The 14,146-nt window shown below is 37.9% G+C and overlaps 2 protein-coding genes across 3 annotated transcripts in view; one reads left to right on the top strand and one right to left on the bottom strand.

The window, feature by feature from the left end:
* Positions 1–6: 6 nt before the first annotated feature.
* On the top strand, positions 7–7,842 carry tmem175 (transmembrane protein 175). The gene is made up of 10 exons (XM_007547506.2): positions 7–60; positions 1,421–1,459; positions 1,573–1,670; positions 1,753–1,804; positions 1,913–1,948; positions 2,019–2,102; positions 2,786–2,950; positions 3,835–3,913; positions 3,981–4,116; positions 4,928–7,842. The coding sequence occupies exons 1-10, from the start codon at positions 58–60 to the stop codon at positions 5,598–5,600; spliced, it is 1,365 nt and encodes a 454-aa protein (XP_007547568.2). The 5' UTR covers positions 7–57; the 3' UTR covers positions 5,601–7,842.
* Positions 7,843–10,775: 2,933 nt separating this feature from the next.
* cds1 (CDP-diacylglycerol synthase (phosphatidate cytidylyltransferase) 1) overlaps positions 10,776–14,146 on the bottom strand; it is a 27,609-nt gene continuing 24,238 nt past the window's right edge. The window contains exons 12-14 of one of the 2 annotated variants that reach the window (XM_016669153.1): positions 12,247–12,350; positions 11,976–12,150; positions 10,776–11,904 (exon numbers count right to left, since the gene is read on the bottom strand). In XM_016669153.1, the coding sequence (XP_016524639.1) occupies positions 12,015–12,150; positions 12,247–12,350 (240 nt within the window). In that variant the 3' untranslated portion in view covers positions 10,776–11,904; positions 11,976–12,014. Of the gene's footprint in view, positions 12,151–12,246; positions 12,351–14,146 lie in introns of both variants that reach the window. The other variant, XM_007547376.2, reaches the window with a different exon arrangement.

Genomic DNA, 14,146 nt, shown 5'->3' with positions numbered 1-14,146 from the left:
TCCTCCCACAGGCTGCTGGCCTATAGCGATGCCCTCAACTCCATCATTGCCACAGTCATGGTGAGAAATCCCGCAGCAGATTCACCTTAATTCACAGTGTCCAAAAGTGCGGCCCGAGGGCCATTTGCGACCCTCTGAAAGATTGTGTGCGGCCCCTGACCTAAAGGCAAGCATAGGGGGTTGATGCAGATGGACAATTTTTCATTCTGTCGATTAACATTTTTAAGAGATAACATATTATTAAAAAAAGAATATTAATACATTCCCATTTATTAACGACGTTTTTGCAGTCATCTTAGCTTTGGAGTATCTGCAACCACAAGCATCAACCTACTTTTACTCAAACACAATAAAAGAAATATATATATAGTTTGTTTTAAAATACTTTTTATGGCCCAAAAGTGCATCCAACTTAATGATTTTAACCATATGGCAAAAAGTTTGAACATCATTGGATTAATTAGACTAAATTAAGCCCCATTTGTTGTTTAATTTAAAAAGAGGTAATTTATTATAGATTTTAAAATAATCAGAATGTCTTTTAACTTCTAATCAATAATCTACATTTTGTAATGTAAATAATTGATTTCTCTGAGTCGCTCTCAATCAGAGATGCCCAATTTCTCTGAGGGTCTCTTCAAAACAAAAAAACAAGCATAGGTGACAAAAAATTTGACTTTCTTTTAGTGTTGTCGTTTGACCTCCATCCAGCAGAGGGCGCTGGATGGAGCTGTTGATACAGAAACAAAGATGGCGGGACCATACCATAACAGGAAAGAGAAACGGTCAGAAACCATTATTATTCAGTCAGTATTTAATTCAGCAAGGACAGAAAATAATGTTAAATTTATTTTTTTTTTTTTTAGTTCAGCATATGATGAAATAATTTGCTAAAGTTACCAGAAAAAAATTGTTTTAAGGTTTGTCATCAAGATCTGATGTGACCAGCTGGGAAAGTCGCTGTGGTTCTTGATTACAAACAGAAACAGTTTGAACAATTGTTTCAGTTCTGCTGCTGATAATAATTTGATGCTGATGTGTCCAATGATTAAATATTTACTTAATTGTAAAACTGATACCAAAATATAACTTCACTAGATTTTAAATATTCCTCATTTTAGCACAGTAGGAAGACTGCTTTCTCATAAAATTACTACTTTAGTGCCTTAATAGTTATTCTCTTAATATTGTGACTTTATTTTTGTCATTTTAAAACACAAAATTCCCTCCAGGACTGGAGTTGGTACCCCTAAAATAGGCAAATTATGCAGAAAGGTCCTTCGTTTAGTGAAAATGTTATTGGAGAAACTGAAGCATCGTCCTCTTGGCAAAAACCATTACCAATTATTATAGTTACTTTAATTATTATTACATATTAAATCTGACGGACATATCTTCTAATCCTGACTCTTATTTACAGATATTGCCGGTTGCCCACACCAAAGTGGAAGATAACGAGGTAAACCTTATTATTATCTTGATTGATCTTTATTATACATTTAAATCATGTTTGTTACAGGTTTCTGTCTGAAAAGTTCTCTATAAAAAATATTGATTGATTGGTTTGTGCAGGAGTTGAGGGAGAGCGTTCAGCTGCTGCTAACGACGAAGATCGCCGTTTACCTGATGACCTTCCTGATCGTGACGGTTGCCTGGGCCGCCCATATCAGGCACTTACTTTCTCTGTTCAGATTTCTTTTTATCACTCAGACTTTTTTCCAGGTTTCCTTATTTGGTCTTTGATTTTGGCAGGTTATTCCAGGTCATTGTTCACATTGACGATTGCCTCGCTCTGCTTAACCTTGTGAGTACAGCCTCAGGTTTGTTGACGTCTTTATTTTTTGTTTTTCTACCAGACCCTCTCTAAGTTTCACATTTCCCTTTTTTTGTTCTGCTTTCTGTTCTAATTCAGGCCTGCATGATGCTGATAACCTTCCTGCCGTACACTGTGAGTACCAGACTGGTTCTGAATGCGTTTACATTTGAATAAATAGATTCATTTTCCTTCTGCTTTGCAGTTTTCTTTAATGGCGACCTTCCCTGAGAACGTCCTCGGGATTTTACTCTTCTGTGGTTGTGTGATGGTGATCGGGGTGATTCAGGTCAGGAAGTGTTTCCTCGTCCTTTACGTCAGATATCGGCCCGGTCCCAATTCTCACAACCTTAATCTTGGAAATATGGCAATGTTCACACAAAAAAATTAGTTTTCAAATGTAAAGTATTAAAATAGTTTTGGTTTCATTCTACTGGACGTGTGGATACGTTGAATTTTGTTCGTTTTCAACATATTTGAACATCCAAATATCTCCACCATTGACTTTGAAAGGAAAAATATCTTACCTGTATATATAAAATTGATTTATTTTGTTGCAGTTGTAGTTTTAGCAGCATAAATCCTGAAACTGTGACCAATCGCGCCATTTTGGATGTCGAAGTCCTGAAATTTTTGCACGATTGTAACCTGACGACGCAAACCTTTATGTTCACTTTGACTGAGTCCACACTTCAGAGGGGCGTAGGGCGCAGGGTAGGGCACAGCGTAGGGCGCAGCGTAGGGCGCAGGGTAGGGCTCTGGGTAGGGCGCAGGGTAGGGCTCTGGGTAGGGCGCAGGGTAGGGCGCAGCGTAGGGCGCAGGGTAGGGCGCAGGGTAGGGCGCAGGGTAGGGCGCAGGGTAGGGCGCAGGGTAGCGCGCAGGGTAGGGCGCAGCGTGAGTTTTGGCACCGGGCCGTTTGCACCGTGTGTTCACTAACCCCCGACACGCTGACCCGATTCCTGCGTTTTCCAGTCGGTGATTGTGCTGTACGCCTTCAGCCGGCCCTTCCTGCTGAACGAACAGATCCAGATCTCAGAGAACCTGACCTACTATAAACATCACATCCTCAAGGTCATCATGAGGGTTCCCATCATGTGCTTCTTCGCCAGCATCTTCTCCTTCATCTTCTTCCAGCTGGTCAGCACCAAATCTGTCCCACTTAAACTGTTTTCACATGCAAGTGAAAAAAGATGGTGGTTAGTTAATAAGTTTTGCTGTTTTTAGAGACATTTGCAGACTTGCCCTGGATAAGTGTAGATGTAAAACGCTGCTGTGTTAATCAGATAATAATCAGACATTCATCTGATCTGACGGTTCTTAATCTGATTCCCATTAAATCTGGTAGAAAAAAATATTTTTAAACATTCTTGACTGGATCCGATCGGCGGTTTTCTTTAACCTTTCTAACAAAGTTACAGACGGCAGCTTCCACATTTACAAGAATAAAATTCAGAATTTTGAGTTTTAATGTCATACTTTTATAATTTGAAGAATAAGTCATAATTTTAAGATTTAAAGTTGTGATGTTAGAATTAAAGTCATAAGTTTGACTTTTTAAGTCTATTTTGAGTTCTATAGTCATAATATCAAGAGTAAAAGTCAATTACGAGTTTTAAAGTCAATTTCGAGAAGAAGTCAAAATGTTAGGGTTAAAAATAATTTTCAGAGTGAAAGTCATAATTTTGAGTTTTAAAGTTAGAATATTGCCTTTCAACATCATAATTATGAAATACAAAATAATGTTTCTCTAAGGAAGTTTGCTTCATTAGAGATGACTCTGAAAGCCAAAATCAGGACTTTCTGTCTGATAATCCTGACTTTTAATGTCGTAATTATGAGTTTGAAAGTTAAAGTTATGACTTTGTTTCTCAAAATTCTGACTTTTAAACTCTTAATTATGACTTCCTGTGTGGCTTTTTTTTTTTTTAATTTGTGGCAGGAATGGGTTTCCGTAGCCTCCCATGTTTCACCACCTTTCCATAAGTTATTGAGGTCGTTCTAATTTATGCCATGTCTTCCAGTCTTATGTTCTCCTAGCCATCGTCATCTTCCTGCCTTACATCTCCCAGAGCCTGAAGTGGTGCCGCAGCAAAGCCATCGGTAGGAACCCGGACCCACTGCCGCTCTGATGTCGCTTCCTTCCTCTCATGAGTCTCTTCTGCTTCAGGTCAGGTGGAGGAGACGCCGGACTCCATGTTGTTTTACACATACCTTCCCAACGAGCCGCTCAGCAAGGAGCGAGTCGAGGCTTTCAGCGACGGCGTTTACGCCATCGTAGCAACGCTTCTCATCTTAGACATATGGTATGCTCTGAAGCCAAACAGTATGTTCTACATATTTATTGAAATGGTGAAATGCTTAGTAAGGGACAAATAATCTGTAAAAAAATATAAATAATAAAAATCCTGGCTTTTCAGAGTCTGGGCCCTGAACTGTCACATTCACTGCAACAACTCAAAATCTAGAAAGTAATTTTTGGTCTAGTTTCTAGTCCAAATATCTTACTAATGTCTCATTGTAAGGGTAGTTAGATATTTGCACTAGAAAATTACTTTAAGATTTTGTGTTTTTGTAGTGAGGAGGCGGGTCTTAATGCTGTCAATCACCCCATGTATCCAATGCAATTCAGTTTATTTATATAGAGAAAATTCATTACAAATGTCTTGTTTCCATTTAATGCTTTCCAATTAGTACACTAGCACAATTAAATATTCAAAGTAGATTAAAAGGTTTTTAAGGAAACCCTGGACCTAGCAGAGCTTGTTATGAATGCTAAGGCTAGTTAGCATAGCCACCGTTGACATCGAATAAGCAGTTTTTCTGTAACGGTAAGCTGTTTCTCCTCCATTAGCACATTTAGCAACGTGCTAATCTGTGTTCATGAGGTTGATTGACAGCACTAAGACCCGCCTCCTGGCTCTGATTGGTTATTTTTGGTTCAGTTCTTAAGACAGTGGAGGAGATCGACTTTTTATTTCACAGATTATCAGTGACAGTTTTAACAAATATGTTAAAAAAAAAAGTCACTTCATCTTTACAAAATAATTTGTGACTTTAATGGCGTTCTGTTTAGTAGTAAAACAAAGTAACGTGTACTGGGCTCCATGGTTTCAGTGAGGACAACGTTCCGGACCCGACGGTGGTGCAGAAGCAGTTTGGCGGCAGCCTGGTCGCCGCCCTGCAGGCCTACGGCCCGGAGTACCTCGCCTACTTCGGCTCCTTCGCCACTGTCGGCCTCCTCTGGTTCGTCCACCATTCCCTCTTCCTCCACGTCACCAAGGCGACACGCTTCATGGGCCTGCTGAACACCTTCTCTCTGGCGTTTGTTGGCGGTTTGCCGTTAGCCTACCAGCTAACGCACGAGTTCCCACGCAACTCGCAGAATGAACTCGAAGCCATTCAGATCAGCTGCGTGATCGTTTTCTTCGCCGGGATATTCCAGCTCTCCATCTGGGTGGTGGCGCTCTACAACGAGCAGGAAACCTTGCACCCTTACGTCTGGTATGGCGGACGGGAGCACGTGTTCATGCTAGCTAAGCTAGCTCTGTACCCCTGCGTCGCTTTGGGGACGTTTTTCCTGTCCTGCATCTTGAGTAAATTCAGCACCTCCATCTTCCATCTGATGGAGATCACGGTGCCTTTCGCCTTTCTTGTGCTGAGGCTCTTGGTGCGCATTGGGGTGGCGCTGCTTCGCTTCCTTTTCTGTCCCAACCGGTCCGATCTGACGACCATTGTGGACGATGAAGCGGACGAAACGCGAGTCCCGTTTAATGCTGTAGTTACCTAGAAGTTTCCTGACTGGCTCTGTGGAGTATTGCTGCTAAAAGGTTTGGCCACTGAAAGAAACCCCTGGTGGGTTTATATCCAGAGCAAAGTGGACAGAACCGTCCTCCTTTTCTATTAGTTGTTTGTTCATCTCTGGAGCACAGATGGGATTAAACGCTGAATGTGAAATCTGGATCCAAGATGTAAAGGAAGCTCTGATACTAATGCAGTTAGCCAAGATTCGTTCGTTCATTCATTCGTCTTTTCAGTTACCACCTGTGTGATTAGCGGCCGTTTTAACCAGAGGTGGGTAGTGTCCCCAAAAATTGTACACAACCAAGAGTAGTACAGCATATTTGTACTTAAGTAAAAGTAGAAAAATAACCGTCCAAGAAATACTTGAGTAACAATAAAAAGTACAGCATAGTAAAAGTACTCCAGTAAAGGTAGCCGGGTAAATGTAACCAGTTACAACCCATCTCTGGTTTTAGTGTTGTCACCATCCAGGCATCCAAATGTGATTCTCTTAGCATGTTCATATTTTTGTTTTATCTCAATCAGGATCTGAAGGTTAGATTGGGAATCTGTTTTCTCAGCCAAATTCTTTTCTTAAAGGTTTAGTTCAGATGATTAGTGGTGAGATTATGAGATAGAAACCTACCTTTCCTTTGTATTTGGCAGAATTGTATTGTATTCAGTATAATTTGGGTCTCCTTTAATCAGAACTGCAGAAACTGAGTCATGACAGCCTTTTTTTGTATTATTTTGTTTAGCAAAGGCTGTTTCCTTACTGATCCATTTTGTTTTTGCGTAGGCTCAGTGAAGCTGGTTACAAAGAAAAAATAATGTTTTTTCTTTGTTCTGCTCCAGAGCAACGCACTGAATTTGGTCATTGCGGCTGCAGATCTGACATTTTTCAGATTGGAGATTTTGTCCAGGCCTGAAGCAAATGGAGGAATGTCTTTAGGAAGTTGGAAGGTCAGTCGGGGTTTCGTCAACAGCATCGGGGGCATCAGAGTCTGTAGTGGCGAAAGAGGATGAACCAAAGAGAAACTTTGGAAATATCTGGTTCAGAAATGTTCTGAGTCATGAGGCATTTGGTTTTGATTTTTTTGCCCCAATTCTTGGGAGCTATTAACTTCTGAGGGCCAAAATCATTAAGTTGGAAGGAGTTTTAGGCCACAAAATGTATGTTTTGTGCCTTTTTTTCAAGTTGATCCACTCAGTAATTAAATTTAAATCATTGTAGACAGAAAACGTAAAAACATTTTTGCACAGTTGCGTTAAGACAGTTACGCAGTTTTTTTTTTGCGTTTGATTGCAGAAACATGATAAATGGACGATGTGTTTTTTTGTACCTTTTTTCTTTAAGATATTTATCTCTAAACCACGTTTCTCTATAAGATGAAAAAGTGTCCATCTGTATCAACCTCCTGTGCTTGCAATGAGGTCAGGGGCCGCACAAAATCCTTCAGAGGGCCGCATAAGGCCCCCGCACCACACCTTGGACACCTCTACGGCAAATCTATTGTTTTGGTTTAAATGAAGTTGTCAAGATTTAAGGAAGATGCTAACTGCTCATAAGCTCTCCACAGAACCAAACTGGAAGCTTAGCGCACTTTAAAACCCGTACTGACAAAGTAGAGCCATAAAACTCGTCACTGCACTGTTTTATATTGATTTCGTACAAATTTAACAACTTATAAATCAGTTCAAATTAATATTTAATCAAAAACTAAACATCAAATGTTTCAGAGACAAAAACCGTGAGACATACGAAGGGTTTTTACTGTGTTGCATCAACACTGGAACTGGAAATGGTTCCCTCCTTTTTCCTGTAGTTTGTTTTTTTTATTTTCTTCCGTTTATTTTTCAAATCGATGGTTGTGGATTTGATAAAACAACTTAAAAAGGGATCCTGTATGTTTGTCCAGTAGGGGTCACTGTTATTTTAAATAAATAATGCTTAAACACCGACATTGTCATAAAAACCGTTTTAATACCAACTCTAGGTGGATTTAAAACCAACGTGCACTTTAATTAAAACCTATAAAATCGTGTTCATCTTTTTTTCTTTGTATTATTTTGTGTTAATTTGTTTGCAACCTGCACTGTTTTCCATTCAGATCATGTTGAGAAGAGACCTTTTCTTTTTTTCACTGAAGGACTGAAAAGCCGTTAAATGTTTGGTTTCAAAATGTTGACTTCCTAAATACAAATGTTTGTGGCACATCATGCAGATTAATAAAAATGAACTGTCAAGCTTTATTTTTTGTGATTTGTCATCTGTAAGGTCACAATAAAATAGATGTTTGTTTTAAAGAAAAAATTTATTCATTTCATTACAGTCTTCATATCATCTCTAAAACATCAGTGTTCACGTTACACCTTTGTTTTGCTCTGTTCCTTCAGCACAAGATAAAGATTTGATCCGAAAGGCTAAATGCTGTCATTTCTGCAACCGATCGACCAAAACACACAAACTAAACCAGCAGTATAAAGTGCAGAACCTGAACGTTTGGGTCGCAACAGCTTTGTGCTTTCTGGTCTGTACATTTATGTCTGCATGACCGTTAGATCCATAAATTAAGTTAAAAAATAAAATAAAAATGAAACCTTGAGAGAGCCGCTGGAATTAAATCATTTTTTAGACTTGAGTTTGTCTTGTGGCTGTTAGAATCTGTCACTGTCGATTTATGGGGTTTTTTTGTTTGTTTTTTAGACAATTTGGCCTCTGAATTTTCACATAAACTGCAAAAACTCAAAATCTTGCCAAGTAATTTTGGCTTAGTTTCTAGTGCAAATATCTTACTAAAACCAACTTGTAAGAAACTTTTTAGTAAGATGGAATCATTGACTGAAAACAGGCTCTTATATCTTGCTAAAAAGTTACTTAAAACGTTAAGCTGCTCAAAGTGAAGGACTGTAATGTTTTCTGCACATTTCCACCTGCAAAATAGGGTTAATATTTTGTATTTTGCAAATAAATAGGGAATCCACTGTTACATTCAGAGCTAAGATTGGTTAGAAATCTTTAGATTAAATCAGATTTTTACTATAAAAACAAAAAAAGCAATATATTTTTACCAAACCTTTGCAAAAAATAAAAAATAAAATAAAATCCTGACCTTTCCCTTTAAGTATCCCAGAGGCTCTCTGCAGATTCTGTAAAAATGAGCTTAAAAATGTGTAAAAATGTAAATAATAGTGTTGCAGATGTTGCTTCAGTGTCTGAAAACAGCAGCAGTTAGAGAACATTTACAGCTGGTCCCGATAATCTCAGAGGAAAACACTCAGAACCGCTTAAACTAATAAATTAGAACCTTCAAGAAGAAAAACTGACGTGAATTAGCTCTCTGCTTTGGGGTGTTGTTACAGAGAGGGATCCGACTCGCTGGCGCCCCCCGGAGGTCCCCGGAAGGAATGAGCGTTGATCAAGCTTTGGTAAACATTTCTCCCCAGAGAGATCTGGCTTGGATGCGAGAGCGCGGTAACGCATCGTTTGACTCGACCCGAATGGTAAGCATGGAAACAGCATTTCTAATAAAACCTTCTAGTTTTTACAGATTCATGTTGATGCGTTTACTGTACAGAGAAAACAAACCGTACCGATGCTTCACACCATCTTACATTCATAATTTACTCTTATAAACATTGATTTGATGTAACCCTCCCTGCTCAAATCAATCTGATTTAACTGTCCCCCAGCATAACCCGCCTCCACCTTACAGTGCAACCACAGCTTAAAACAAAGGAAGCGCTAAGCTTTCATTAAAGGAACATTTCATGTTTAAAGTTGGATCAGAAGATAAATTCCTGTAAAGCTCACACAAAAGCATGTTTTGGTGAAAAAAAGTAAACCTAAAATGTGGCGCCAATATTTCCTCTAATTTAATTTCATCTGCAAAAAATAAAAACAAAATTCACATTTTGAAAAAAGTATAAGACAGCAAAATAGACAAAATAATAAAGTTGCTGGTTTTATGTATTCTGTTGTATAGGTGGAAGGTAAAACCATAAGATATGATTCAGATTTATTATATATTTTATTTAATTTAGATTTTAGAGTGAAACCAAAACTTAAACTCAATGAATATGAAATTTCTCAACTTTAGAAATCTGAACTTGAATACATTTTTCAGTAAAAGATCAAGTGAAAATTAAAGCTATCCTGTGATTTTCTTCTAATATGGGGGAAAATAAAGTAATTTTTGCTTGTTTATTAGCTAATTATTTAGTTTAGAAATCTGTTATTTTTGCCTTTTCTCCAGGGTTGAAATGATTCAGTTATTAAACCTTCTACATATCATTCAGTGGCAACAGATGGAAGTACTGCTCAGAAACCACAACACATGCTGAACTCTCTATAAACTTTCTAATCCAACAGGGAGAAATATCTCCAATTCCCATTAAAAATGTTCCAACGGCAAAACAAAAGGCAAAAATTTTATTTTTGAGAAAAATAATTAGAGCAGGGACAACCGCCATCAGCTTCCAGTTTCCAAATTAATTAACTGAAGAAAAAAAACGTTGAATTTCTGAGAACTGAGCTGAGTGCTGCCACCTGCTGGTCAGGTCTTAAACTGCACATATTTCTCATTTACACGTTTCCTTAAAATCAATTCGTTAAACTGGGAAAACAAATAGATAATTTAATCAAACCTAATTATTTCAATTTGTCAAATAAAATATTTATACTAAAAAGGTAAGAAAATTTATTTTTTTGTTCTACCACATTTTTACTAGCATAAGATAAAATGTTTTAAGTATCAAGTAACAGTTCATACATGTAAGGGTTTTGCTTTATTTTTATTATTTTTTCCCCCAGAAAATCCCCTTTTCTATTTGTTTTTACCTGATGAGCAACAATTATTTCATGTTGCACTTCAGCATAGGAATCTTTAAACAATAGAATAAATAATTTTATATGAATTTAACATATAATGATTAAGTTTTACATCAAATCACTTCAAGTACCCGTTTTATTTTTTAAATATATACAAATAGTATTTATTTTAACCAAGTAAACCTGTTACATATTTACTCTCCTATAATTTTCAATGCAACTAATAAATAAATTTAAATGCCCAGCAGAAACTGAATAAAAAATAAATAAAAAAAATGGCAATTATTCAGATTAGTAGATTGATTTATAAATATTTAATTTTTATTAAATGCAGTGCTGTTATTTTTTTTGTCTGTATGTAACGGTGGTTTGTAAATAAAGATTTTAATCCACAAGTCACAGTAATTACAGCATCAGTTCAGCCTCCTTATTGTTCACTAACAGTTTTATAATGCAGTGTTACAGTTTAAATGCTTAAAACAATATTTTACCATAAAATAAAAAGTAATTCATCAGTGAATTTGGGAGAAAATGTAAACCTTAACGCTGTGTGAGCTTTACAGGTGTTGCTAGGAAGATTTTAAAACGTTATTTTAAAACAGTTAATCTATTTTGTTTATGTTCAGATAAGCTACTCGGGTTTAGATTAAAGCTTGCAGCGCTGATCTCCTAATCCCACTGTGACTCCTAATCTTTTCCATCCTTTTCTTGAAGTAAAGCTTTATAAACATCACCGTCTCTAAATAACCTCAGCTTAAACCTACATGGCTGCCTGTTAAAGATAAACTTTGTTCATGCTAAAAGGAAATTATCTCTTTAGTTGCATATCATTTCTCACAGCTTAAAATGTTTTTTGTTTCTTTTCCCACAGCAAATCTCTAAGTAAATATATATATTAGGTATTTGTTCAGCTAAATATTTACGTATATTTCTGTACAATATATTTTTTCAAGTGTCAGGTGTGCAGATGATGATCTACGATCTGCGCCTGCAGTCGATCCGTTTCCACCAACGTTTGGTTAGAAACCTAAAAGCTACCAGTGGAAGGAGATGGAGGCAGCGCCGCCGCTGCATGCACCGCTGCATGCACCGCTGCATGCGCCGCCGCTGCATGCGCCGCCGCTGCATGCGCCGCCGCTGCTGCATGCGCCGCAGCTGCATGCGCCGCAGCTGCATGCGCCGCAGCTGCATGCGCCGCCGCTGCATGCATGCTACATGTGTGGATGTGCAGAGCGGAGTCCGTGAACCAGTCCGTTCTGCTGGTGGAAGCTTCTCTTAAGAGTTCACATCAGAAAAGTCAGTGCAAAGTTCACCGTTCTCAGACAATCCAAACTCCTCCTCGTCCTCCTTCGCCGGCGCTGGAAAAGCGAGCGAAGGCGGTCAAAAGCAAACTGGCGGCAGCAACTCCTGGGTTTGGTTTGGTACATTTTTTTTCTTCCCCCTCCAGAGTCGCCTCAAATCTAGAAGGTTGATGATGGATCTAGGAGTAACACACAGTACAGTCCAAAGGTGTGTGTGTGTGTGTGTGTGTGTGTGTGTGTGTGTTCGTACTAGCTAAGGGAACCGCCTCACACACTTCCTGAGCGGGTTTCACTCGGCCTGGATGGCCGGCAGCGGCAGCAGGCCTCTCTCCTTCAGCTGGGAGTGCAGGATGTGGAAGATGCTGAGCTGCTGCTCCGGCTGCAGCGTCAGCAGCTGCTGCAGCACTTTGCTGGGGTTCGGACCTCTGCAACACAAACGGCCCAGTCAAAGTAACACAGTGTAGAGAGAGCCCAACAAACGTAGCAATAACGCTGGAAAAGACGTTATCCTTGCTGCCCACCTGACGAAGCTGGCGATGTAGACGTGAGTGAAAGTCGCCATCAGGTACTGACAGTCGAAGCGGTCCATGATGCCGCCGTGGCCCGGGATGGTGTTGGCAAAATCCTGGGAGAACAGAGCATTCCATGACTTTTCCATGACTCTCCATGACTTTCGATATAATTGTCCATGACCCTCGTACAACAGGTTCAGAAAGAAAAGTGTAAGACTGAAAGACTAACTCCACCAAGCTGAAAAACAGCAAACATGTAAAAGTTCAGGCAGAGAGGGAGGAAATATTCTTCTTTGCAGAATTGTTTTAATTCAGGCACATAGGAAATTAAGGTTTAGGTCAGACTTTGACTAGGTTCTCACTACGGTTCACTGAAGACCCAGTGTCAGAAAATGCTTTTAAACCAGTGGTGTCAAAACCTTTAGCTGAAAGTCCTCAGGGGCCAAAATGTGTCTTTTCACCCCAATTAAAAACACAAAAATAAATTTAAACAGGGGCTACAAGAAGGGGACCATCACTTCAGACCCAGAATTCCAGCAACAGCTCACACAGCTGGACTTGGCCTCAGGAGCTCATCCGTAACACTGTGACTAAACAGGCTCACTGCTATAGAGACGGTTGAATGTCATGCACAATCCCACTGACGATTATAAGCTTCGCACATGTGGTTCTCACTCACGGTCAGAAATAAAATTAAAAAATAAATAAATAAAGAGAGGGGGTGATTGTTTATTTCTAGAAGTTTTTCAACCTTCATACTAAGGATTTTAATTCACACTGAAAAATTCTGATAAATAATTTTATGTAAGCAAAATAAGAATAATCACAGGAAATATGTATTCTTCCCACAATGCATTGGGAGACTTCTCTCTGCGCCTGTTAGTGAGACTACTGACCGACTCCTCTGGCTGGGCCCCGTTGCCATGGTAATTAATTAATTATCTGCCCCTGTGCTGGCTCTCTCTGTATGCTGGAGTCAGAGTTTCTAATTCTAATTTAATCTAATAAATTATATTAATTTAATAGTTATTAAATTACAACTGTTATTATAATGTAATACTATTATTATTGCTATTGTTTTTAATAATAGCACTATTATTATTATTATTATAAAAACAATAGCAATAATAATACTAAATTATGACTTTATATTATATTATTTCTACTATCATTAGAAATAGTAACAATAATAATTATCAATATAAGTAATACTAATATTATTTATTATATTGATACTTTTTTATTATTATTGTCATTCACAATAATTATGATTAATTATAATAATCATTTTAGTATAATACTTAGCAATATAATAATTATTATATTACTAAGTATCATATTAATTATTATATAGTTGTATATTGATTAAAATACTAATATATTATTATTCATATTAATGCTATTATCATTAAAAAACAACAGCAATAATAATGTTAAATTATAACTTTGTTATTATATTGCTATTACTATTTTTATCAATAGTAATAATTTTCAATATAATAAATAATTATTATTTATTATATTGATTAACGTAATATAGTATTATTGTTATTATTACTACTAATAATTATGATTGAAGTTGAGCTTTTAGACTCAGCGGTCTCTTTTTCATCACCAACTTGCCCAGCCGGGGAAGTTTCCTCTCTGAGATTGGCCAAATCGTCCCCAAGGACAGATCTCTTTTGGGTACGGTCTTCCAAAGTCGCTTTTGTTAGCGCAGAAGTTGAGGTTTTACACTCAGCAGTTTTCCGTGGTTTGCTTCCTTGTCGATGAAGGATTGAAAAGAAAGTCATCAAACTCATTGTACTCAGTAGTGTCGTCCTTATGACTAGTTATATCAAATTTGATCCCTGGAAGCAGTTTGTTAAAAACTTTCCTCACTCCAGTGTTGATCAAATATCCAGCACCA

Source organism: Poecilia formosa, unplaced genomic scaffold, assembly GCF_000485575.1.
Source record: "Poecilia formosa unplaced genomic scaffold, Poecilia_formosa-5.1.2 Scaffold20, whole genome shotgun sequence".
Lineage (NCBI taxonomy): Eukaryota > Metazoa > Chordata > Actinopteri > Cyprinodontiformes > Poeciliidae > Poecilia > Poecilia formosa.
Note: the sequence above shows the minus strand (reverse complement) of the source record. Positions and strands in the feature narration are given on the sequence as shown.

Bases quoted from the DNA above. Each gene is read 5' to 3' on its own strand.
- tmem175 (XM_007547506.2), top strand. The intron at 1,805-1,912 runs GTGAGTACAGCC...GTTCTAATTCAG, and splicing joins GCCTCGCTCTGCTTAACCTT to GCCTGCATGATGCTGATAAC. The intron at 2,103-2,785 runs GTCAGGAAGTGT...TGCGTTTTCCAG, and splicing joins TGGTGATCGGGGTGATTCAG to TCGGTGATTGTGCTGTACGC.